General features: G+C 39.7%; 2 protein-coding genes, 1 long non-coding RNA gene and 1 pseudogene across 4 annotated transcripts; all 4 read left to right on the top strand.

Annotated features, from left to right (window-relative positions):
* Positions 1 to 514: 514 nt before the first annotated feature.
* On the top strand, positions 515 to 3,757 carry LOC121266994 (QWRF motif-containing protein 3-like). The gene is made up of 7 exons (XM_041170881.1): positions 515 to 1,305; positions 1,338 to 2,050; positions 2,458 to 2,577; positions 2,688 to 2,804; positions 2,886 to 2,975; positions 3,056 to 3,163; positions 3,452 to 3,757. Exons 3-7 carry the CDS (start codon positions 2,467 to 2,469, stop codon positions 3,557 to 3,559), a joined length of 534 nt encoding a protein of 177 aa, XP_041026815.1. The 5' UTR covers positions 515 to 1,305; positions 1,338 to 2,050; positions 2,458 to 2,466; the 3' UTR covers positions 3,560 to 3,757.
* Positions 3,758 to 6,441: 2,684 nt separating this feature from the next.
* Positions 6,442 to 8,698, top strand: LOC121266995 (kinesin-like protein KIN-4C). Of its 2 annotated transcripts, none has more exons than XM_041170883.1 (3): positions 6,442 to 7,806; positions 7,889 to 8,005; positions 8,449 to 8,698. In XM_041170883.1, the coding sequence occupies exons 1-3, from the start codon at positions 7,705 to 7,707 to the stop codon at positions 8,482 to 8,484; spliced, it is 255 nt and encodes an 84-aa protein (XP_041026817.1). In that variant the 5' UTR covers positions 6,442 to 7,704; the 3' UTR covers positions 8,485 to 8,698. The 2 variants fall into 2 exon arrangements, with proteins under 2 accessions (XP_041026817.1, XP_041026816.1); XM_041170882.1 differs by having other exon boundaries at positions 8,372 to 8,698.
* A 10-nt stretch (positions 8,699 to 8,708) lies between these two features.
* On the top strand, positions 8,709 to 9,903 carry LOC121266997. Its single transcript, XR_005940959.1, has 3 exons — positions 8,709 to 8,758; positions 8,837 to 8,868; positions 8,999 to 9,903. It is a non-coding gene; the product is annotated as an uncharacterized LOC121266997 (long non-coding RNA).
* Positions 9,904 to 15,592: 5,689 nt separating this feature from the next.
* Positions 15,593 to 20,038, top strand: LOC121266996 (annotated as a pseudogene).
* Positions 20,039 to 27,449: the final 7,411 nt, after the last annotated feature.

Genomic DNA, 27,449 nt, shown 5'->3' with positions numbered 1-27,449 from the left:
AGATTGTGCAGAAGAAAAGCAAAGAAAATAGCAAGTACCTGAAAATATTTTTTAATCAATTTGGTCTAGCTATAGTGACCACCAAATTCAAATTACTGTAGTTAAAAGTCCTATTCTTTTGAAGTTGCCTAATCTAATGTAGACTATTTTTTAGATCAATTAGCCAAACTCATCATTGGATTTAATGGGGAGTTATACTTGCATAAAGTGAGTTAAAATTTATCACATTAATATGGAAACAGAGATAACAAGATTATGAAAAAAAAATATTATTATTAAAAAATAAAGTTCCGCTACTTGTACACGAGGTTGGGTATCTTTGGAAAAATCGGCTGATGTGGAAATGTATTAAAAAAAATGAGGCAAACGAAAACAAACCACCGAAGAAATATAGATGAATTATGAAACTATTCCGCTTCCATTTTCAGAGCATCAACAGCCCAAGCCCTCCCACATATAGAATATTTGTTTTTTTTTCAACTTCCCATCACTCTTTCAAACCGTACTCAGCTAGCAACCCTGCAAACTTCTCCCCCACCCCAACGGTTTCTCACCTTCATTTTCTTTTTTATTTTCAGTTTTGCCTACACCTGTGATCCTCTCTTCCACGATCCAGTGGTTTTTCCCTTTACATTGTAGTTTATTTTTTTTTTCTCTTAGCTATCTTTCAAACTCACAGCAGATGCCACTCACCTCTCTCTCGTTCTTCCTACGATTTTAGGCTGAACCCGCAACACGAAACTCTGTTTTTCTACTCCGAAACAGAGTACCCTGCCAACCACCACGAAAGCCCAGTCCTCCACCCCCCTCTCGGCTGCTCCATGTCGTGCTTTACCGCCGCGTATCCTCCATCCCGCAGTCTCTATCCCTGACGACTTCTGCTCTAACCACTAGCTCTTTGTCCCTCTCAGTAAGACCCCTGAACCGCCACCTCTCTTCCTCCTCTTCTCTCCAGCATTCGTCACCCCACTATATAGAGCTCGTGCCTCCGTGAACAACCATCACAAGGTATCTCCACCCTTCTCGGTTCTTTCCTCAAGTTAGCTTTCTCTCACCGTGTTCTCTTTTTTGTGGGGGTGTTTCGTCTGTGGGGGTGTTTCAAAGCACCGCCTTCGTTTATTTTTCATGTTATCCCCTTTTTTATGTTTTGAAAGCAAAATCCGAAAACATCCTCAATACTTGTACCTCGTAACTAACTCCATATCTCTGTGTTTTTCTATATTTCCTGGGCCTTGCTAATTTTAAGTTTCTCTCCCAGAGAAAACAAACAGCAAGAAGAAGAATGAGAACGAGCAGGCGGCGAAGGTGATGCTTCCGAAAACGAGCAGGCGGCAAAGGTGATGCTTCCGAAACCTCAAAGATCATCCGGCGAGGTGAGCTCTCAGTTTCTCTCTCCAACGTCAAACATCACCTCGCAAGAAACAACGGGACTCCCATCTCCAAACAGTCAAACTTTCTCACCTATTCGACGCAAACCCAATGCTTTCACCAATACTGATCCCCATAGGAGCCTCGAGGAATCCAGAATCCTACATGAACTATGGCCTTCATTGGCGACCAAAGAAAATCATAGATCACGTCTTGGAGGGTCTATGAAATATACGGGAAAATTAGCGACCAAAGAAAATCATAGACCAAGTCTTGGAGGGTCTATGAGATATACGGGAAAATTTGCATTTCCAGGAAAAAGTTATTCTCATTCTTCTTATTGAATTTGTTTATTGGTGCCAAGTCACAGTGGACATTGTCGCGAAGGCGATCCGGTTCCCTGCCATTAATGTTAGTGGAGAGTAAGGGGAAATCGTTGCCATTCTCAAGCTTGAAACCTCAGAGCGGTCCCTCGATGGCAACGAGCGTGGAGAAATTAATCAACATGGGGTTCGACTTGCTTAAACGTAAAAAAACTTCTTCATCTAGCTTGCTGTCGAAGCGGTCGGGCAATTTAAAAAACATTCATCAACTTTAGCTGCTTCATAATCAGTTGCTGCTATGGCGGTATGCCAATGCTAGAGTTGAGGCTGTGAATGGGAGCATAACTTTTTAGGCAGAGGTAATGTGCATGGCTCTTATTTTGTTGATCGGTATATTTTGTTATTAAGTTTATGCATGAATATTGACTTTGTATCATGATATTTCAACAACACATACTTTAGAAGAGTATCTTAAATTTGTGGGAACCTTTGAAATCATTCACACATGCATAAGGGCATTGTAAAAATTAAACGTCCTTTGTAGGAACTATGCTACACAGGTTGAATTTATCTAAGATCAATCCTATATATGGGTGGTGTTTGCCCTCCGGCTTTATAAACAAGTCGTATTATCTGGGATTACACTTTTGTTCCTGCAATTTACTACTTAGAATGAGACAGGATTTATATCTTCTTTCCATATGGTTATTAGGGTGACATCAATCTTAATTGAAAATTATTCTTACTTTTTCAATTTTTTGTGCAGAGAAAATTTATGTGTGCTTGGGATGCTCTCACAAAGTTGCAGCATTTTGTGGTAGAGAAAAAATTACAGGTTGAGAAAGAAAAGCTTGACATGATGCTGAACAATATACTATGTTCCCAAGTAAGTAGTAAACCAATCATAATACAATTTCCTTGGCCTAAAATTGAAAATCATAATGATCCATCAAAATGATATTTTTTATGGAGACCAAGAAGTGATCATTTGTGTAGATTAAGCTATTGGAAGCCTGGGAAGATATGGAAAGGCCACACATATCAGTAGTTTCCAGGATTGTTGAGTGTCTGCACATTGTTGTCAGCAAAGTACCCCTCACAGATGGTTCAGGTGTAAGCATTTTTCCCTTTTTTAAGACAGTTTGTGATAACTAATGTGTATTCTTGTTAAACACAATTGCATGTTTGTTTCGGGTGGACATAGAATTAGCTAAAATTACACTTGGAGGGACATTGGATCTCACAACTTCCATCAAGTCGATTTGTACCAATCTTGCACCCTCGGTATGTTAAAACTGTACCATTTTGATGCTTATTGTCTTGTCATATGTCATATGGATTAAACTGAGGTTCCGATCAAATAGACTGAAAACACTGTTACCCTGCTATCCGAATTAGCAGAGGTTGTTGCTCAAGAAAATTTTCTTTTAGAGTGGTGTCTGGAACTTCTTAAAACCACATCTACCCTCGAGGTAATTTATGAATACCAAATATTCAGGAGTTCCATATATCAAACCACCCAATTTTGATAAAGACTTTCTACATGATATATGGTTGGGCAGAACAAAACTGTGTTAAATATGTGCCCCACTACTTCAGAAGTTCTTGGGTTTCATCAATTGGTTTTTGCATTTGTTACGAATTAAAAAATAAGGGACATGTGTTTATCACCAAAATTATAAAACCATAACATCAAATATAGGTTCCAAGAGTTGTTGAATGCATGCACGGGTTTAACTCCTTTATAAATTTGTGAGCAACTTCAAGAAAGAAGTCTCAAGTGCAGTAATATTCAACTGAAATTATTGCGGCAACAACAACAACAACAAAAACAAGAAGAGATCCCTTTGTATACACTTGAGGTTTAGCCTTTGCGGACAAAATTAGTGGAGATCCGCATATAAATTTTGTGATAGAACATATACATGTTACTCAATCTGATATTATCAATTCCTCCTTCATCATGTATAGATGATTCATTTCCATCTGATCTAACAGATTTATTAAAGAGTTATGCTATACAACTTCCTACTATTCACTCAACCTCCACACACCAGCCTACGCATCTTTTAATTTTTTTTTTAAGTTTAAACGTGTTTGGTCTGCAGATTCATTTCAATTTCTCTCTCTCTCTCTCTCCCCCCCCCCCCCCCCCCCCCCCCCCCCCCCCCCCCCCCCCCCCCCCGTGTTCTCTCTCCCAACTCTTTGTCCTTTCGCCAGCCTCACCCTCCGCTCGCATTGTGTGGCTCCACCACTCCGGCACTGTGTGACAAAAGTTCTCCGTTGGCTTGACCATTTCCGCACGGCTTCAGTCCTCTGCTGGCATTCTTGCCGCTGACACCCACCATCTGTCGTTTGGTGTCAGGCTCCACCGACAAGGTAAGAAATGAAAGAAAAGTGTTTTTATTTTTCTCTTTTCATTTCATATCTCCATTTCTAGCATTACTCATATTGTGTGTTTTTGTGTTTAATAGATCTGCGATTTTGTGCTTGTTTGATCTATGTTTTGTGGGGGTTTTGGAATGTTGATGTTGTATGCCATTCACCAATTTTTTGGTTGCTGATTTCGTATACCATTCACTTGTTTTTTGTTTGCTGATGTTGTATACCATTCACTGGTTTTTTTGTGGTTGATAACATCTGAATTTGTGTAGCTAACTAAATATTAAATAAAATCAAGATTTAGTTACCAAAGGAACATGTTCTGCTTACTAAGGTCAGCTATATTGGTCAAAGGAACATCATTTCACCAACAAAATTAGTTGACTTTTTCCATTTTAAAATTGATTTATGAAATTAAATAAATCTGAATGTGATTAATAAGAAATATAGGCTATATAGACAGTTTTTATAAGGCCAATAATCTGTAGCATGACTACACTGCTGCTCATTGTAAAAATCTTTGTTATAATATCTTGTATATAATCAATCATTTTTGCTTTAATATCTATAAACACATGGTAATGTAATAGACTATGCTGGACAACCCCATTTGGAATACAGAATTCGGAAGTAATATTCCAAGACATTGGTTTAAATAATATATTACCGTCAATAACTTTAATCTTATATTGCCAAAAAAAAAATGTTTTGAATACTTAAATAAAACCATATGATCAAGGTGCAATTTTCCATTGAATTTGAACCTTCAAAATTTAGGGTTCATATTTGGATACTCAAAACATTTAAAATTTACAGGTATTGTTTTAAATAATATTTCAGCAGAAATTTAGATGGTAGTGTTAATGGGGGACCCAACAATTTTAAGGGATTGTAGTTCTAGGTAACCCTCACTTGTATCTCCCCCACTACATCTTGGTGCATTCAACATGTACAACGCTTCCACCAATTCATTTTACAGCATTTCTTCAGATCTATATAGCATGGCAAGTAAACTCCTAAAATGAACAAAAGATTGAAGTGTTTTTTAATGGGGTAGCATGATGAGAAAATGTTAAGAAACTATAATGCACTATAATATTATGCATCATTCTTCATAGAAAAATAATGCAGCCTTGAAGAGTGAGCATTAGGCCCCATTTTGCTATGGATCAGTCTACGCAGTATCAGACAACTAGATCTTCCCCTAGTAAGACTCATAATAACAATTATAAAAGAAGAAGAGTGAGCATTAGGCCCCATATTATAACTAGACACATTTTCCAAATACTTTGATGTTAATTGTTATCTTTGCTAGCTGCAGCAAAAATATTTATAGCTATTTTTTTCTTCCCCAAATATCAACACTGGAATTTGGTGATGAAGCAGGGTTGAAACCAAAATATCAACTGCATTTTTTCTGTTTTAGGAATATGTTATCACTAATAAAGAGAAACCTTGTTGGCATAGGCGGTTAAAGTAGTTTTCTGAAGAGAAATAAAACTTTTATAGGTATTCAGACATATCTTGATGCAATATTTGCAAAGATACCAGAGTTCAACAATAAGAACAGAACATTGGTCCTCCAATACTCCATAAGATTTGAGTAGGATATTGAATGTGATGGTTGTTACATAAAGCTACTCTCTGGATTTGTCAATCGAAAGAAATTTGGTGGGGACACTCCATATAGGTTTGTTTGTTCTGCACAAATTTAGTATAATCTACACCTTCAATATGTCTTCTTTTTTAGCTCTCTTTTTCAAAAAAAAAAAATTGTGAAAGACATTGGATCTGTTAGATTTGGATGTCAAGTGAATAGCATGAAGTAATCCGGTTCCAGTGCAAAAGGATTAAGCAACCAAAAGAAAACGTATTAATCCCCACGTCTTTCAATGTATATCAATATATAGAAAATAATTTGCATATAGAAAAACTAATTTTGGTAGTCTTTAAGTAGCAATCAAGATGCACTTTTATTGCATTCTTGAGCTACATCAAGGCAACATTTGTTGTCAATGCAGGCGAACTCCTTCCAAAGAGATAACCAACAGACGCTTGAGTTTTTTAGTTTTTTTTTTTAATCTTTGCCTCTTTTCCTTCCATTATTTAATTTTTCTCTGCACTAAATCATAAAAATTTCTAAATATAAAGATAATTCTCTTTCAAACCTCGGACAACAAAAGTTTCTTAATTTATTTTAATTATTTGTTACGGAACTAAAAATCTGGCAATTGTTAATCCAGCTACAACTTAAATTCTTTTCTTGTAAGGAAAGACCTTCTCTACAAGCAAAGCTGTAGAGACATGAATTTTTCTAATTCATGCGTGGAGAAAAGAAAATCACCTAATGCACATAAATTATAAATAATTCCATGCATGCTCAAATCTGTTCGCTCCCAGAAAACATAACAGGTCTAACCCAGAATGCTAACAGCTAATTTCTCAAAATCTAAAGAAACATAGCTTGTGATAAAATATATACATAAATAGTGTCATGGCATGTGATGATAATGGACCCATCTGGTTTTAGATTCTTGGAATGTTATTTTGGTTTTTTGTCACAAAATTAAAGACCAAATCAGCATTGAACAAAAAGTATTAGAAATTATAACAATGATCACAAATATGTAACAAAAAAAAATATTCCACCAGTAAAGAATGAATAATGATGTGGTTGAAGAGGCACATGGTTAGATTTGATTGATACATATGAAAGAATAATGTGGGCTACTCTCCTAGTTCAATATTTTTAATTTGCTATTGTTAATACCTTCGGGATATGTCGTGCGTGCCACTTGGAACTTATTGCAAATAAGTCCCTGTGAATTTGCGTAGCTGTTAGCATTATATATTAGTAAGTATGACTTTTTTTTAGTGGATTGTAGCTGCAGGTATATACGTAGCTATTAGTGTATGTGTTATTGTCATGACTTTTTTTTCCCCTTAGTTGATACATGTATAAACAATGAAGCTTTAACATGCAAAGACGCTGAAGTTCAAAAGCCTGCTTTCCAACGAGAGGATTGATGCTCACTTGATAATGCATATTTTATGGAACTGTCATTGCAGTTGACAAATTGGAAGTTGAAGAATTTTGAGATGTTTAAATTTGTAGCGTAATCTGTTTGGCATTAGGTTATATCCAAATTTGGTATTTTGCTGTTTGTAGTGGTTTGAGAATTATTGTATCCAACCTTAGTGTAATTATTTTGATTTTAAGAATAGATGGATGTGAATGCGTAGGCAAATTATGGGTTACAGATGAGTTGGAGAATTATTTGCCAGTTGATGAATGTAGTTTTGAAAGTTAGAGTTGATGGATGTAATTTTTCTTGTACACGTTTTGAATTACTTCTACAGATTTGATGAATGTAATTTTTCTTGTAATGCATTGCTTATGCTAGGTATTGAAAGTGATTGAATACATTCTGTTTTCCCTCTCCCACCATACCAAGATGATTCAGGTGCTAAAACTCCACGTTGGTTGAGGTTTTATATAGGATATGTAATTATTTATTTCCTTCCTTTATTTAAAATGAGTTTGTTTCACCAAGAGCTTTTAGAATAATCTGGAAATTGCTGAAGATGAATTTAGAACCTTTTTTTCTCTCTATTGCTTCATAATTTGTTTATGATTGAAGCTTGTGTCAGTCCTACTGATACAAATGTTGAGGAAACAATAAACACTCTGAAGTATGCAAATCGTGCTCATAACATTCAGAACAGGGCAGTTGTAAGTTTTCTTTTGTATTTCTATTTTTGCATGTCATGTCGTGCTTCTCTTCCTGACGAACTTGCCTTCTTTCTTGATGTAGATCAACCGTGATCCAATGGCAGCTCAGGAGCAGAGAATGAGGAGACAAATTGAGCAGTCGCAGGCTGAGCTTCTATTTTATCGTGGGGATGTCGGTTCACTATTTGAGGAACTCCAGGTATATCATTGTATAAGAAAAGTTGTATGTGATTATTTGCTAGTTTCAGATGTTTATTAACCTTTGGCTTTTACAGATGGAATGTGCCATTTGGTTTTTTAAAAATCCTTTTCATGGATCGCCTATTTGATTTTGCAAAAATCATCTGATAAATCACTTGATTAAATGTGAGAATCTCTTGCTTATCAGAACTAAAAACCGTATCTATTTCTTGGCCATCTACATATTTGTTTATGAGATTTTGTTTCAAAACTCTATATCTCTTATGACCTTTGGATTTGTATGTTTTTAATTCGTTTCTGACATCATGTACATCTTTCATATTTTACTCGGTTTACAAATGTTGATACTTCGATTCTTAAATAGTATTACAAAAAGAAGATTCAGGAGCTAGAACATGAGAATAAGTCTTTGTGAGCCAGTGCTGTTTCTGTGAATGATAGGTCATTCTACTAAGTCATTCTCTACTCCATTATTAATTGGAAGGAATATATTGAGGAACTGAGATGCAATCTTGCAAATATTTCATCGACTCTTGATGATGGTGCTCAAAAGTTGAATATCCTGGAGGCACAGGTGAATATTGAATCGCCCCTGCCATCTCAAGTCTCAATGGCATTCGTAGTTCTGAGAGACTAGACTCATGCTTTGGGTTGCAAGTTGCTCAAGTTTTGAGACAAAAACATAGAACCGACAAGGTTGTGAAACGACTTCTAGAATCTCAAAAGGTTTCCTCCTCATGCGAAACTTCCAGTTAAGAGATATACTGCATCATGCAGTTCATTTTTTTCAATGTTTATAACTTGTTGACAGGATATCTTTTATATGCAGATGTTGCAAATGGAAATGGTCCTGGAATTCAGGTATTTATAATACCCGTATAAGGACAACGTAGAAAGAAATTGTATTTGAAGGATTGGTTTGTGAATGCAATGATGACTAAATGATTTGGCGTTATATAATGATGACTAACACATTCTTGTTATTGAGAAGAATCTAATGCTGGCAATTGAACATGTGCTTGAAGTCGCCGTGCGGGTATATGAAATATGTGCTGAGTATGAGCGTCAATTGGAAGAATGAGTGTTATTTATTTAATCCTTCCACTTCATGAATCCATATAGAGGTTTTGTGCCTTATTGAGTATGTCATTGTGGAGATAATAAGTGGTTTTCTTTTCTTTAATGGCTAGATTAGAAACCGTCAGTAACTAATATTTTTGCAGGCTAATCTATTTTAAAAAACACTTGAAACAGTTTCTTATTTGTCGTATCCTGAATTTTCTGTCCGAAGCCTAAACAAGTGTGTTAGCGTCTGTTATGTATTTGAGGTTTCATTGATATCTATAAAATAGTTGGCTAACAACGAAAAAGAAAAGAAAAGGGCAAAAGACGTTAATTAAGGAAATGTTTTCATGGAAAATGATTGCTAAAGCATGAGGAATGTGGAGATGATTATTGTGAGATCAAATCTTGAGAACTGGGTCAATGAATCCAGAACTTTGACAGGAGGTAGAGTTTGTAGTAACACGATTCGGCAAGACACAATTGTTGCAAGATCAAGTGATGTGAGAATTGGGGCAATAAGTTCAGAACTTCGAGTGATTCTTGTTATTCTCGTGAGGTGAAAATAGAACTTTAATATTCTATAAATTAGTAACAGGTATTAATTCTGGTGGTATGTTTCAATTGATGAGAATAATGAGATATTAAATTTCTATCCCGCATTGGTTAAATTATGTTGATTCAATATCGTCTCAAATGCTTGAAATTTATTCAACATAGTTTCGTTGGCATGTTAATTTAGGAGCAGGCTTTCATGTTTAATTTGTTTCATTTTCTTTTGTCTGGAAATTTGAGACGATAAATCATAGAGAAGAATTGAGATATAAGAGACTTGAATGATGTAACACCTGGGCCAAAGCCCAGCCCAGAATTGATGAAGCCCGGCCCACGACAAGCTATCACTTGAAGAAATCTTGAAACGGTGTCACTTGGTAAGTTACTTCTTCCTGCACTATTTTTCTTCTCCACGGTTTCCCTCTTGTACTGCAATTCCGCATATTTCTCCAACCCGTACGCACCAAACCCATGATTTTGCAGTTGCTTTTATCTCTTCTCAAGTCCAAAAATCCTCACCTTTCAGTAGACACTTTTCAATCGGTTTCCTCTCAACTTCTCTCTCCCTTCACCGTGCGTTTAACCCTTGGTTTTTGGAGCTATCACCGTCGACGTCCTCCTCACGATTTTCGCACTACCGTCGGTAACTCCCTTCTCTCATTCGGATTGGGAAACTACTAATGACAAATGGATAGATGCTATGATCCCCTTCAGATTAATTAGGATAAATTCTGGCAATTCAAAGAGCCAAAGAACCTCCACAATTCTCACGGAATTTTGGGACTCAAAAAACATCTGTCCATTACTTCATAAGGTGCTTTAAATACATCAATGCAATGCAGGAATTAGAAATAACGACCCTTCTACGTGCACGGACTGGTGCCAGATCCATTACCCACATTTACCTCTAAGGCCCATTTTCCCATTTCTACGGACTCAACTGAACAAATAAGTAAAAGACAAATATACCCACAAATAAATAAATATTCCCCTATCCCACGTAGCCCTTACTTCTCATACAGCCTCCCTATTCTTTAGGCTCATAACACGGCCTCCCTCTCAAAAGATCTCGCCCTCGAGGTCTGGATATTTCCTTTTCAACTCTTCCAGATCCATCCATGATGCGTCTTCCTCTGATGATCCCTTCCACTGAATCAAGAGCTCTACTCCGGCTCTATTTCCCTTCCTCTTTAATCTTCTTTCTAGTACCTTTTCTGGTCTGGGAGCCAAGGTTCCATCCTCCATAACTGATGGTAGCTTAGGGTTTGGGTTTACCCTAGCTCCTAGCTTCTTTTTAAGGCATGATATATGGAATACTGGGTAGATCCTTGATCCTTCGGGTAGATCGAGCTTGTAGGCTACCTTCCCGATCCTTTGTATAATCTGGAACGGATCGAAATATTTGGGTGATAGCTTCAAGTTTCTTCTTACTGCGACGGACATTTTTCGATACGGTATTCGCGTTGTGTTATCTTTTTGTCTACATAGTTTTTCATCCGCACCTGAGCTTCTAGTAGGTTTTCACGCACCAGAGTGAGTATGACGTCTTGGCTTCTCATTTCCTCTTCAACGGCCTGCACTGCCGTGGACCCAGGCTCGTAAGGAAGTAGCCGTGGCGGCGCTTGACCGTACACAACCTCAAAGGGGCTAAATCCCGTTGAGGAGTGCTCTGAGGTATTATATGACCATTCGGCTAAAGCTAGCCATCTGGCCAAATCCTTGGGTCTATCGCTGGTAAAGCACCCCAGGTATCCTTCTAACCACTTGTTCATCACTTCTGTTTGGCCGTCTGTTTGGGGGTGGTACACCGAGCTCATCAAAAGCTTAGTGCCACTTAAATGGAAGATCTCCTTCCAGAATTGGCTGGTGAATATTGCATCTCTGTCACTCACTATGCTTTGTGGTATGCCATGTAACTTGAATATGTTCTCCATGAATGCTTTTGCGACTATTGCTGCTGTGTATGGATGAGCTAGTGGTATGAAATGACTATACTTGCTGAATCTGTCCACTATTACCATGATTACATTGTACCCGTTTGATGGAGGCAATCCCTCCACAAAATCCATACTGATATCCACCCATGCTTTATTGGGTATGGGCAGTGGTTGTAGGACCCCTGCTGGTTTGAGATTTTCTGTTTTATTTCTTTGGCATACTTCACATTCCCTTATGTATCTTCTGATGTCCTTTCTCATACCATGCCAAAAGAATTCCCTTTTTATCCTGGAATGTGTCTTGAGTGACCCGGTGTGTCCTCCTATGGGCCCGTCGTGAAACTGTTGCATGATCTGTTCTTGTTGTGCTTGTAGGGTTCCCAGGTGGAGCCTTCCTTTATGGAATAAGAACCCTCCTCTGACTTGGTACTTAAGAGGGTCAAGATCACCCCGATGGCAATGGTTGAGTAACTTTTGCAACTGGGGATCTTGATTGTAAACTTGACGGAGCTCTTCCCACCAATTAACAGTGACCATACTGATTGCTTTGGTTTAACCCATAACTGAACTCCTCTCTTGGTCTGGTATTTCTTCCTCACTTGGTAGCCTTGAGAGTGCATCCGCTGCCTTGTTTCCTTTCCCACTGCGATATTCTACACTGAAATCAAAGCCTAACAGCTTTGCGACCCACTTCTGTTGAAAAGGTCTTCCAATTCTTTGTTCCAGTAGGTATTTCAGTGCTTGCTGATCTGTCCTTACTTTAAAACTGTGCCCCAGTAAATAGTGCCTCCATTTTCGAATAGCCAGGACTAGAGCCAATAACTCTTCTTCGTAAGTTGATAAGAACATATTTTTTCCTTTTAGAGCCTGGCTTATATAGGCTAGTGGCCTTCCTTCCTGCGTCAACACAGCTCCTAGTCCATTCCCTGAAGCATCGCATTCCACCACAAATGTTCTTGAAAAATCTGGTAGTGAAAGGATAGGAGGTGTCACCATAGCTTCCTTTAAGGCTTCAAAAGCTTGACTGACCTTCTCATTCCAACTGAAAGAATTCTTCTTTAATAATGCTGTTAAAGGGGTTGCGATGCTCCCATATCCTTTCACAAATTTTCTGTAGTAACCTGTCAACCCTAAAAATCCCCTTAAGGCTTTAGGATTTTTAGGCTCAGGCCACTCTAACATCACTGTAATTTTTAATGGATCTGCGTTGACACCTTCTTCAGAAATAACATGACCCAAATACTTTACTTCTCGGCTTCCAAAAACACATTTTGAGGCCTTAGCATACAGCTGGTGGTGTCTTAAAACTTATAGAACAACCTTTAATTGAACCACATGCTCCTCAACAGATTTACTGTATACAAGTATATCATAAAAAAAAACCAACACAAATTTCCTGAGATATGGCCTGAATATCTCATTCATCAATCCCTGGAAGGTCGATGGGGCATTAGTGAGCCCGAAGGGCATTACTAAAAATTCATAATGCCCATCATGTGTGCGAAAGGCAGTTTTGGGCACATCTTCAGGCCTCATCCTGATCTGATGATAGCCTGATCTCAAGTCAAGCTTAGAGAAAAGTTTAGCACCATTAAACTCATCCAACAATTCATCTATATTGGAAATGGGAAACTTATCTTTGATTGTATCTTTGTTTAAAACCGGGTAATCAATGCACATCCGCCAACTCCCATCCGCCTTCCTCACCAGGAGGACTGGTGAATAGTAGGGACTTTGACTTGGTTGAATGATCCCTGCTTTCAACATTTCCCTGACCAGCTTCTCAATTTCTTCCTTCTGGTAGTAGGGATATCGATAGGGTTTAACACATGTCGGTTTGGCTGTTTCCTGCAGTTGGATCTGGTGGTCGTGACTCCTAGGAGGTGGGAGTCCACAGGGTTCAACAAACACTATTTTGAATCCATCCAAAACAGTTTGTATGGCAGGCTCTACTGGTACTCCTCCTTTGGTGTCTTTGGCCTCCATGAACTGCAACCAGATCCCTCTTCCTTCTATCAGTGTAGTCTTGCTCAAATTGTGTTCCTCTTCCTCTAAGGTCTTCTCGGGCGGCCTTAAATCCTGCAAAAACATATTCTTTCCTTCCACAAGGAAACTCATGCTTAAATCTGCAAAGTTCCACTGGATATTTCCCAAACTTCTTAGCCAATCTACCCCCAATACAACATCACACCCTCCCAAAGTTAGTAAAAACAGATTGGCTAAAATATTACAACTTTGTAATTTTAAGAACACTGCTTTACAGCAACCTCGGCAAGGAAGAGTATCCCCATTAGCAACTTGGACTACCAGGTGGCCATCTTCCATTGGCAGCTTTGCTCTCCTTGCTACATTTACATCTATGAAACTGTGCGTACTACCAGTATCAATGAGAACAATGACTGAACATGTACCAATCTTCCCTACTAACCTCATGGTTTTGGGAGAAGGAGCTCCTGCAATAGCATGCAAGGATATGCGTAGTAGTTCCGCTTGTTGTGCCACTAGTATGGCCACGGTGTCAAGCTGGTTGTGGGTCTCTTCTTCTTCCAATTCCTCCTCTTCCTCCACCTCTAACTCCATACCCTCTAGCAAATACAATTTAGGTCTGCTACACCTGTGCCCTATGTGATATTTGTCATCGCAATAATAACACAACCCTTATCTCTCCTTTCTTGCATTTGAGTGGGGCTGATGCGCCTTATGGGGTACTAGTTTTTGTTAGGATGGTTCAGGTTGGGTTTTGGGTTTATTGGAGGGGCTGGTAATCTTGGTATGGGATTGGGTCCGGGTAGTCTTAGTGTTTGAGGCTTGGCTGTGGTTGAATATGAGCTATGCTGTGTGTTTGTGTTTCGGTGGTTGGATGGTCTCCTCCCTACTTCCTCTTCTTGCAATCGGGCGAAACCAAAAGCAGCTGAGAGTGTATTTGGTTTGAACATGGTAACTATAATTCTCAATTCATCTCTTAGTCCACTTATAAAAGTGCTAATTCGAAATTCTTCGCTTACCCCAGTGATTTTATTTGACAGGTTCTCAAATGCAGTTTGGTATTCCTCCACACTTCCTATTTGTCGCAGCTTGGTGAAACCACCCACTAGATCCTCATATGCGGAGGGTCCAAATCTGATGCGAAGAGCAACCAAGAATTCTTCCCAGCTAGCCACCGGGCAGGACTCCATCAGCCAGTAATACCATGTCAATGCCCTCCCCTCCATGTGCAAAGAAGCAATCTGCAGCTTATGGTTTTCTGGAGTTTGACAGTACGCGAAGAATTGATGCACCTTCAAAATCCACTCACTTGGGTCTCCACCGTCAAAGTGTGGAAAATCCAATCCAAGTGTTCTTGCTTGGATTCCACCTTGACCATCAAATAGAGGATTTGAATTCATCCTCATGTTACTTGAAGTTCCTTCTCTTGAACTCAATTTAGCCGATATCTGTACCAAGCTATCATAGCTTGAGGCTAAATTGTTAAGTTGTTGTAATACTCCTTCTAATAGTGCTCTTTGTGTACTCTGCTCCTCCTTCAAGGAAGCATTTTCCCCACGCAAGGTGGCGACTGCCTCTGCTAGTTGCGCATTACGTGTGCCCTCTGCCATGTCGCAGGAACACGGCTCTGAAACCAATTTGCTATGATCCCCTTCAGATTAATTAGGATAAATTTTGGCAATTCAAGGAGCCAGAGAACCTCCACAATTCACACGGAATTTTGGGACTCAAAAAACATCTGTCCATTACTTCATAAAGTACTTTAAATACATCAATGCAATGCAGGAATTAGAAATAACGACCCTTCTACGTGCACGGACTGGTGCCAGACCCATTACCCACGTTTACCACTAAGGCCCATTGACCCATTCCTATGGACTCAACTGAACAAATGAGTAAAAGACAAATATACCCACAAACAAATAAATATTCCCCTATCCCACGTAGCCCTTACTTCTCATACAGCCTCCCTATTCTTTAGGCTCATAACAATAGAGTCAGCAAAGTGCCGGGGTAGGAAACGAAACACTAAAAACCGGGGTAGCATGGTTGAGTTTCAGAGGCTTAGATGTAGAGTTGCCTTCCATGCACTGCAATTCCGTACAGATATTCAGATTCTTGGGCACCGAATGCTGGAGAGGTATGAATCATGTGTTAGGAGGTGGCTTGAATTCAGATTGAACAGTGCATGTGTCGTAGGTTCACTCGAGCGGAGGTTCACTCAGCTCGAGCGAAGTCAGACAGAGAGCTTCGCTCGACATTCGCTCGACACTCAGCTCGAGCGAATTCAGACAGAGAGTTTCGCTCGACATTCGCTCGACATTCAGCTCGAGCTATATCCAAGTCAGAGAGCTTCGCTCGATCCTCGCTCGACACCCAGCTCGAGCGAGTTCAGGCAGAGAGCTTCGCTCGAGTCTCGCACAACTGTTAGCTTGAGTGAAGTGCAGAATATCTACGTTCGCTCGACACTCGCTCGACGTTCGCTCGAGCCAATGTTCACAAAAGTGAATTCTCACTTTTCCTATAAATATCAAACGGCGCCCATTTCCTTTCTATCTTCTTCAGAATACATTTTGCTCTTGTTTTAGTGTTTTCTTGAGAGAGAAGTCTAGAGTGAGTTTGAGAGATAACTTCCTTGTGAAGTTTTGTTGTATTGATTTGTACTCCATCTCTGTTGATAGTGAAATCTTCGATACCGACCCCACCAGTGGACGTAGGCTCATTTTGAGTCGAACCACTTAATTCTTGGTGTTCTTTCTGTGTGATTGTCATCAATTTCTTTCGTTTAGTTCTGCTACTATACTTCGAGTTAGTCTTAGCTACACTTATTCCCAACATCATGGAACAAATATTGATGCTTAGAGGACAACAAATCCTGATGTGTTAAATTTGTGGTGGTCTTTGCTCTCATGGGGAATACCATGATAATGGTCCAAGTGTCAAAATTGCCTTAGCTTGCCAATAGAGGGATTTCAACGAAAAGTTTATAACCAAAGAAAATAAATAAATGGTTTCTTTAGAGGAAAACTGCTGTTATATGTCATTATCATTATGCATATGTAAAACCAAAGTCAGAAATTGTTTGCCTATGACTCCCAAATCTCAGAAATTATTTGCCTGCGCTTCATGAGTATTTGGTTTGTGCTTTTCCACAGGTTACGAGGATGGGGCCAACCTTTCTTAGCTTTTCATCCTGGCTTATTGAGGGACACCTTGGCATATCATGGTTGTGCAGAACTCTTTCAGGTCAGCTGTTGGAGCCTGTTCTCTTCTGTATTGGACGTTTAAGTTTTCTCTAATGTATCATTGTCAAGCATCAAAGTGTCCATTTTACTATTGGTTACTCTAAATAGTATCAATTGTTGTTTGAATGTTCTTGTGCTTCTTTGTTTGATAACTAATTCATTTTTTAGACTTCAAGTAAAAAAGATATTTTCACATTTCCCGTATGTTTCTACCTCAAAATCATGACTGAGAAAGGTTTCATTCAATCTCTAGCTTTCCTTATCTTTGTTACTCGTTACTTTTGTAGGATGTTCATACTGAACTTATACAGTATCGGAGGGCACAGATGATCAAACGAGGAATTGTTAATGAGGAACTAATGTTATACTACATGTAGTCCTGACTAGTCTCTAGTGTTCCAGATTCTAAACACACTATATTTGGCTAATTATATCGTGTTTAGTATAATATAGTTAAGCCAACTATTATACTACATCTAAACAGAATTCTTTATTCTATCGGTTAAATGATTGTAAATAGGACAGGTCAAAAAGCACAATTGGTGGTCAAGGCTTATGACTCAGGTATCTGAATTGCAGGTGGTATTTTGCAACTTATAAAGGCTTGCAAGATAGCTTAATCATGTGTAAAAAATAACAATTTGTGTGTGTTTTTTTCTACACTGAAATTCTGTTCGGCATTCCTGGGGAGCACTTTTTATTATTTAAATAGCATCAAGTGTAATTTACACGGGTCTCAGTCACTCTTAGTCAATAGAGACTCGACAAGAGTATATTGCAATGTCCATGTTAATGCTTGCAAGTTTAGGGTTTAATTTTAAGCAAGTCCTAACTTCCTGCCTATTTTGTAATAACAATGGATCTCTCTCTTCTGCATTGCGCCTTTCATTGATTTTCACTTTTGTGAAAATAACCGAGCATTGGTGAAACAGATGCCCCAATGCTTAAAAAACATGCACCACATAATTTTAGTATGGTTATTTTGTAGTGCATCAATTTGCTTATGCATAACCTCTGCAGGTTGGAATTCTCCTTCTAGCAATGGGCTATCCTCCTTAAGACAATAATATACCAGGCTGGTTCTGAAACTTTTGGTGTTCTGATCCCTCTTCGTGCCATGTTTACCAACTTAGTCGATCGCACTTCCCTTTGCAGCAAGAAAGAGTTGTATGACTTGGTTGGACCTGAAACCCCACTTCCTCTAGATCTTTTCCAAATGCCTCCTGCCAAAAGTGAGGAAGAACTTAAAGAAGAATGGAAAAAGGCTGGTCCTCGGCCTCGGCCTCTGCCTCCACCTCCTGATAGACCCATCTATCAACATGAAAAGGAAGGCTGGTATGGTTGGATTACTGAGATTGACACAGAACCAGAACCAGACCTATCGACCGTGGATCTGAGGATGCAAGCGCACAGGTTACTATGGGATGCTCTTGGTTATATTGTCTCTGTGGAAGCCGATGCATTCTTTCCTGGTTTTAACCATGATGGCAGTGGATGGCCAGATTTCTCAATTTCTTGAGAAATCTGGCCATGGGACAGCGATTGTATGAGACTGGTCTTTCTAGAACATACAGACCAGACAGGTAAGATGTGCATGAAACTGATATGCCTTTACTTGCCTTTTCACAATTTTGAATTTTTAAAATGCCTTTGTTAGTGCATCCGCCCATCCCGCACAAAAGAATCAAAAGCTAATTGAACAAATTCGATTTGTTTAAGTTATAATGGGTGGTTCAGTATGGAATCATACAACAAATATAATTTGGTTGAATTTTATCTGTCTGCATACATGGAAGCCTTCAACCTATACTTTTTATTGCGTGAGAATAATGTTATTGCCAAAGCAGTGCTTTCATTTGTAGTATTTTGCCTTGTATCTAGATCTACAGATGCTTGAGCGCATAGACATGGACTGAAGAAGTTTTTTTTTTTCAGCATCACCATTCGTGGGTATCTGCATCACTATTGAAATTATTATATTTATTTAATGGAGTTCTACTTGCAATCTGTTATGGAGGGTATCCGCTGAATTGGCAAGATTTAATTTGTAGAGAAGTTTAAGATTTTAAATCCTGTTGCAAATTAAGTATTTTAAATCCTCCACACTGGCTTGTAAATGTAATTTTCCTATTTGACCTAGTGTTTGGTTCTCCGTCTGTTATATTTTCTTTTTAATTTTTAATCTTTTCTGGGCAGAATTACTAGGTATCTTCTTCAAGAAAAACGTTTAGCAGTTGAAACCTTAACTTTCTATGGATATTAAACAGTTTTGTTGCACTTTGACCAATTTTTGGTTGCTACTATTCTTACAAAAAATCTTCATGAAACTTTTACTTGGAATGGTTTTTTGCTTTTGTATCGTTCTTTTCCATTTTCTGACATTATCTGGTCTTTCAAACAGGAAAGTTCTTGCAGAACTTTTCAACACTACTCGTGACAATATGTACCATACCAAGTACAATTGGACGCTCATAGTGAGGGAACATCTTAACAAAAGCTTGGGTGAGGAAGGCCTTACAAGACAGTCCCTCTTATCAAAACCAGCTTCATTCCTCTCACATCCACTCCCTGAATGCTCTTGTAGAACATCTTCTCCTGACATTCCAACTGATGTAAAAGTCGACGATGGCAGGATTCTGTATGGAGGGGAAGATGATTGCCCCAAATGGATGGAACGTGGCGACAAAGCTGTTGTTTCAGAGTCAGCTGGAAAAGAGGGGGGCAACTTTGAGAATGAATTGGAATATGAAATTGACGTAGTTGAATTGCCAGAATCTTATGACAGTGGTGGTAAATCAAATGTTACTCTGGTCTGGGACCGGGACGAGGAAATGGACCCAAATGACTAAAATAGGATGTGCAGATTACTTACTATTTGCAGCGGTATTTGATATTCAACGATTTCTTACTGTTTTATCATTCAGCGGCTTCTACTAACCCGTCCAGAGGAAATCGGCATTCAAATTTATTCTGTGTAAGGTTGGTGGATCCTCCTGTTCATGCATCAAAACATTCCAAACGTATGACTGGGGGAAAGATTGATGCGGTCAAGAAGGCAAGCTGATAACAATATTACCTGTTGATCTTTCACCATGGGTCAACTTAAAAGGCTCGAGAGTCAGTTATGTAATTTTTTTAAGTACAGAACCTACGAGGAAAACTGCATACTGAAATTTTCAATCAGAGTTTTGGGATCTCATTTCTGTAATTTTGTTAGACTTACGGTACATAACAAACAAAGAAGAATACATGCTGAAATTTTTATTCCCAGTTTTTACACACTCTCTCTCTCCGTTGTGTTGATGTGATTTGGTGATTTCAGTTCCAGTTAAATTAATTAGCGCCATACCAGCAATATATATAATGTAATTAGGTCCAGTCAAATTATTTTGGTTTAGGACTGTAGCAAGTGGGCCGAATAGTTTATTAGAAAACAAAACACATATTTTATAACAAGTACTATATATATATATATATATATATATATCTTTTTGTTTATTATACGTTTATTGTACTTATGATATATGTAGTTAATTAAGGTCTTGTTTATTTTTACAGACGAGATAATAAGTTGAGATTAAAGTTAAAAATTGAATAAAATATTGTTAGAATATATTTTTTTTGAATAGAAGTTGTAAAAACAAATAAGACTTTTGCCATTGTTGTAGAGCTGCTGCCTCTTTGAAGGATGCTGGCTTGCATATAGAGGACATGTTGTCCAACAAGAAAAAGAAACAAAGCATTCCTACCTCACGTATCTATAAACAAAAATATATAGATACAACTATTTAATTTAAAACTTTTACATAACTCTAATAGAATATTATTATTTTTTAAATTTATTCGAATTTTAGTTGATTTCAATAGATTTGAATTATACAATAATAATAATAATCTATTCAATAGTTGCGTAGAAATTTAAAAATAGTTGGATTCATATCATTTCCCATTTATAAAAGAGAAATTCTACTCCTAGGCCGGTCTGTTCTCATACACCACACTGATGATCTGGCAAACCCGGTCCACTAAAAAAAACGATTTGCTCTGCTCTCCCACCCTCCCCCCGTGTTCCCTCTTCTCTCCCCCTCCCTCTTCTGAATCCCTCTCCCCTCCTTCTTCCAAATCGAAAAACCCTAAGAGAAATCCCCCTCTAATCCATCCCTCCCTCCTTTGCCGAATCCCTCTCTCCCCTCCCTCTTCCGAAGCGAAAAACTCTAAGAAAAATCCCCCTCGAATCCATCCCTCCCTCCTCTGCCGAATCCCTCTCCCTCTTCTGAAGCAAAAAACCCTAAGAAAAATCTATAACGCCCGTCCTTGTGGTGGGTCTTTTTGTAAAATATTTTGAGAAAGGACGATGGGAATTACTGTCCAATTTAAAACTTTTTGCTTCTTCCCAGGGTGTAAGACTCTACGTTTATAAAATAAAATTTACTTTTACGATAAGAGAGGTTTACAACTGAAAACATCATTTTTAATAATAAAAGGCCTCTCTTACATTTAAGCCTCTTGCCTAGACTTCCGTGCTCTTCCTCATGGGCCGTGTCCATCCCGACGCGTACTTCATTTCCTTCCCTGTTGGGGAGAGGGACATGCATAAAAACTAAAATGAGTCGAAGACTCGTAAGCATACTTCATGCAGTTAAAATATAACAACGTAGGTTTTCATTCATGCATTCATCATTCGTACATACTATACATAGATGCATGCGTGCATACGTGCGTTCATTTGAAAACGTCACTGGACGGGGTTTTCCTTTCTTTTCGTAAAACGTTTCACTCGTCAGTGCCTTCATTTCTTAAAGTGCATTCGTTCGTGCGTGCGTGCATACATACGTACATACATTCTTTCTTTTCACTTTCATAGGCCAGTACACACTGTTACGCCCCGTGTGTTAGGGTTAACGGCCCTATGGCCAATGGATTCGCCCGTTGCCACGTGTTGGAATCCCATTCCGTTAGGGTGTAGCACTGGGTGCACTACCAGTACTACTACCCAGTATTGCAATCTACCTATTCGTTCATTGGGTACCCCTTTTCATTCATTCATGTGGCCGTTATGTATCTTCATACATTTCATGCTTTCATTTCATTCTTTCATTCATTCATGTCAGCTCTAAAGAGCTGGAGCTTTCATTCAGTTCTTTCTTTCATTTAACAGTCCTTTCATGAGAAAATATTTTTTTTCATGAGAAAACATCACTTCATGAACATGGGCTTGAACATCCTCTTTCATGATATCCACAAGCATCACCTCGTGGCATTCATAAAAGTATCAGTTTGTACCATCCATAAAACATAAAGCACGGGCTTAAACTTCGCCTTTTGCAGCATCCGCAAGCATCACCTTGTAGCGCTCGCGACGACGTCGGTCCGTAGGATCCACGAAGGCGTCGGCTCAAGCTCGTCTTTCATGCATTTACATCAGTTCATTTTTTTGAAAATATGTACAATAGATACATCTTATAGTCATCTATTCGCATGCGTACAATTAATAACTTTGGGTGCGTAAAAATGGGCTTTCATGGAGGGGCCGTACGTACTTATACGTTTGAAAGCATGGCATCTTCTTTCGTAAGCATTTTCTTAAAGAGAAGAGCTTTTCATTTTCTTTTCGTAATTTCTAGAAAACTCCAGAAGGGCATGAACATAATACTTACCTGGACTCCATGCTACTTTCATACCATGCAGTCCATTCATGCGAGTGTCAGCTGGCAACCTACATGCATACATAATCTTAACGTCATTCTCTATCTAGTATATAGGCAACTGAACTAGAAATAGAACTACACTATACTTGAAACACTCTCCTTCTATCCTGTGCACTTACGTGCCCTTCACTATGTTAAAACCTTCGGGGACCACTACGGTCACCACATCTTCCAACTCAACGTCTTGCCTTGAGTGCTTATCCACTAAAGTGAACCCATGATTCACCTTAGGATTAAGACACTAAGACATTCGTCTTATTCTCCTTATTGAACTCATCTTGATGCATGACTTAGGCCAACTAAGTCACGCATCTCAATCCTAGACAATACACCCATCACTACCGCCATACATCCTAACCCATACTAATCCTCATTCTCATCCATACAAGCCACACGGCTCTAAGCCAGCTCTGAGGCTTAAGCACTATGTAACTGTGCTCAGGACAGACTACCCATTACATATGGTGAATCCGTCTGGTACACGTGTCTCACCAGATTACACATATACCTTACCCCTTTATCACCTAAGATTAACATATAACATGTTGATCACCTGCTCGTAGGGATGAGGGTCATATTCTGATACCAACATTCTCTTGACCCGGCTAGCATGACTCTTCATGCTATCCGTCCCTTTTTACAGTTCATCCCAACACTTTGTGCGACAAGGCTCTAATCACCATTACACCTTATGTCACGTCATATAGCTCGAGACTACTCTCAAGCTACACCGTGACCTTGTCACGTCACCCGACGTCCTGTTACGTCACTTCTACGCCAACTCCTAACTCATCACAAGTACGGTTCCTCGCGTACTCCTGTCACATCTTGACATCTCGTCACGTTCCCGTTACGCCATTTCCACACTAACTCTTCACCCATCATAATCATGACTGTCCGTAACCACGTCACTTCGTGACGTTGCCCAATCATGCTTCCGTTGCGCACTCTTATACTTATTCTATTACTACACCCATACTTCCAGCCGCAGTCAATTACAGTGACATTTGTCACCTCAGACTACAGGCCGCGTCACAACTATTTCGGGACACTGTTCCATAGTTCCCGACACAACTCACCACTTTCTACGCCAGCGTCTCATCCATCACAAGCACGACTGTCAATAACCACGTCACTTCGTGACGTTGCCCAGTCATGCTTCCGTTGCGTACTCTTACACTTGTTCTGCTACTTCACGCATACTCCTAGCTATAAGTCCATCACGGTGACACTTGTTACCTTAGACTACAGGCTGCACCATAACTACTTTGGGACATTGTTCCACAATTCCCGACACTATTCACTACATTCTACGCCCATCAACTGTACAACCATCCTTATCTCTACGACAAGTCACACGGAGTGTCGCTGCCTTGTGGAGTACACTCCACGTATACTCCCTTCACATATGCCACATCACCACTATGGCATACCCGCCTTATGGTGCATCACTCTACCATGTGGAGTACACTCCCTTCACATACTAATTTACATGCACTACGCCACATCACCCTTATGACATACTCGCCATATAGTGCATCACTCTACCACATGGAGTACAACTCCCTTCACATACTTCATTTACATGCACTACGCCACATCACCCTTATGACATACTCGCCATATGGTGCATCACTCTACCACATGAAGTATAACTCCCTTCACATACTCCTTTCACATGGTGCATTACTCCACCATATGGAGTACATTCTGTGTGTACTCCATTTTTCCCACGTTACGCTACATCACCACTACGACATACCCGCCGTATAGTGCGTCACTCCATTACATGGAGTACACTCCACGTGTACTCATCCCGTTCCACAATACGCCAGGAGGGTATATTTTACATATACACAGAGTACACTCAGCATGTACTATTCCCACTCCACATATGCCAAGAGAGTATATTCTATATATACTCTTCTTATCCCACAGAGTACACTTAGCGTGTATTGTTCCCACTCCACATGCCACGACATCCATACAGCACATGCCCCACAACTACACTGCACAGCACAACCACGCCATCATTACAACACAACCTCCACAACTGCATTACCCAGCACAGTCCACAACACTTCACAAATACGCCCAACACTTCACCACACTACACAGATATGCCCAACACTTCACATACACAGCACTTCACGTCACCACACTACACAGATATGCCCACACTTCACAGCGCACTACATAGCGCATCTCAATACAACCCAGTCATTCCCCTAATACTAACAACACAGTCCACAATCTAATCAACTAATCAATATCTAACATAATTAACAAGGGATAGAGAGTTATACTATCGACGGACTAACCTGTGCGTTGCCCGTTGATCATCACAGCCAATGACGTTGGAGAGGTCATACGTGGCGGCTAACCCACGTACGTTGACTGTTTGGGCGTTTGAATAGCTAAGTGTGGTCTTGGAAGGGCTCATGAAGGCCTTGTGTTGGTGGTTATGAAGAGTGGTACACAGCGTACCTAACGGTGTACAATGGCGGTCAGTCACATGCAGTGACTGTCCATCACGTGCAGTGATTACCCACCACGTAAAGTGGTGGTTTGGACCTATGGTTCGGCTAAGGGAAATGTGGTGGCTCTTGTGGTGGCATCGAGGTGGCGCCACTGTGGCTCACGGCGGCGGTTCAAGGCCGTGAAGTGGGTGAGAAGCCGTGGGAGAGTGAGAGAGAGTGTGCGTGCATGGGTGGCAAATTGGGGCCATGGAAGGTTGGGTTGGCTTCGTGGTGGCCTAAGGAGGCTGATGACGGTCGTTACCCACCGTGGGTGGCGGTGCACGGTGTGCAACCCATGCGTGTGAGGGAGAGGGAGGCCATGCATGAGTGAGAGGCTACTGGCCATGGTTCACGTGGAGGAGGAAGGGGGAGGTAGAGGGAGGTCCATGGTGGCTCCTAGTGGTCGTGGGTGCTGCGCACGGCAGCGCTAGAGGCCGCGCATGGTGAAGCCGTGCGTGGGTCTCCTCGTGTGTGCATGTGTGCGATGGAGGAGGAAGGTGGCTGCATGGAAGGAGATGAGATTGCTGAAGGGTGGTGGCCGGTGGCAGAGGAAGCTGCCGTGGAAGTGGTGGCGCCGAAGGACGGCGCACGGCGGCGCTAAGGACAGCAAGCCCATTTGGGCATTATGCTTCTAGCGGAGAGGAAGAGAGAGCGTGAGAAGGAGAGGTTGCTACGGGGAGGCTCACCGGAGGAAGGGGGAGCTGGTGGTGCCGGCGGTGAGGGCTGCTGACGCACGGCGGCGCTGGGCTGAGGCGTGGAGCAGTTCGGGCATAGGGGGGAGCCGCGTATCGCGTACACTGGGGAGAGGGAGGAGAGAGAGTGGGCTGGGGAAAAGTGAGGGGGAAAGAGAGGGGGTCTGGGTACTTAATCCAGTCCCTTCGTGTTTGGGTCCTCAAAACGATCTAATGTTGAGATATTAAAATACTGATTTGAAAATGTGTAAATGTTAACTTAATTAAAAGCACTCAGAGGAATTAAGGTAAATATTATTTTAAACTAACTTTAGTTTATAAAATAATATTTCTTCATCATCAATAAAATGATGAAGTCTTATTTAATATCTTTAAGAGAATAAAACCATTAAATTAATTAAAGCCTTCAATATAATTTAAATCCCATAATATTTAAAATAACTGGAATCATTTTAATAATTAATATTAAAATGATCTCCGACAATTATAATATTTTGGAGCTCATCAAAATATTATAATTGTCTCATTTAAAAACAAGTTTAACTCAACGATACTGGAAATACCTCATATAAATATTTTCAGTACATTTAAAACATTGGGCGTGCCTTAGAAGTCACCTAATATCTCGAGAGGCACGTCGTCATGGTTCGGCACACATGACGATGCTCGCAGTCGCCAGAAAGAATGGCAGACTGTTGCATAATTCCGTCATTGAAATTTGCTTACGTCAGAAAGGAGGAGCCTTACGTAAGAAAAAGAGAAGCTTACATAAGAAGAAAGGAGCGGGGGTTACAAAATCCCCCCTCAAAATCCCTCCCTCCCTCCCTCTACTGAATCCCTCTTCCCTGTCGACACCATCCCTCCCTCCCTCTGCCAAAATGAAGTAGCTCAAAGGTATGCTTTCTGAGCTGGTTTTTTATTTTTGATTATGATTATGATTTCTGAGGTATGCATTATTTAGGAAGTAGTTAATTAGTTATGGATAATTACTAATTGCTTCTCATGATTGCTCTCCTATATTTTGGGTATTATTTTCTTTAAATTTGCAGAAATATCTTTATCATTATTCGATATGGGTATTAATGCTTCATTATTCGATAGAAATATGAACTGCTCACTCATTGTTGGTGTATGATGCTTGTTTCACTATATTGGGAGAAGGGAGCCTTATACTTGAGCATTGCTTTGTTCAGTTGTTTGGTTCATTTCCAACTCAGTTTATCTGCGGCAGTTCAGCTAGATAGAAAGTTTGGCCATGTCAAATTAGTGTCATTTTTTCTCCTAGCATTGTAATGCTCAAGTATATTTTGAAACATATGCATGTAAAAGCATTTGAGCATGTGGATCTTGATTGGCTTAGTAAATCAATCTTTTGGGTTGCAAAGAATGTACCTGTCAATTGCATATATTGTCAAAATTCATTTTCCAACCTTACAATTGGAGGAACGTATAAGATACTAACCTAGTCATCCAATAGATGCCACTAATAATGTTGATGCCTGCATATAGACAAACCTTGTAATGAGAGTCCACTATATCAATGCCCCAGGCTTTGTCAGCACCAACACCACAACAATATGGTCCCTGTTGAGCAACAACTAAAACTTCATATCACACGAAATGTGAATGTTTTCATATGCTTGGATTCTGTGACATGTTGTGTATTAAGCTTTAGGTTTCTGAAAAATGCAAATTATAGTTGCTCTGCCTATTTGAAATGGATCTTTGTTATGCTATT

The sequence above is a fragment of the Juglans microcarpa x Juglans regia genome, chromosome 5S (genome assembly GCF_004785595.1).
Source record: "Juglans microcarpa x Juglans regia isolate MS1-56 chromosome 5S, Jm3101_v1.0, whole genome shotgun sequence".
Lineage (NCBI taxonomy): Eukaryota > Viridiplantae > Streptophyta > Magnoliopsida > Fagales > Juglandaceae > Juglans > Juglans microcarpa x Juglans regia.
Note: the sequence above shows the minus strand (reverse complement) of the source record. Positions and strands in the feature narration are given on the sequence as shown.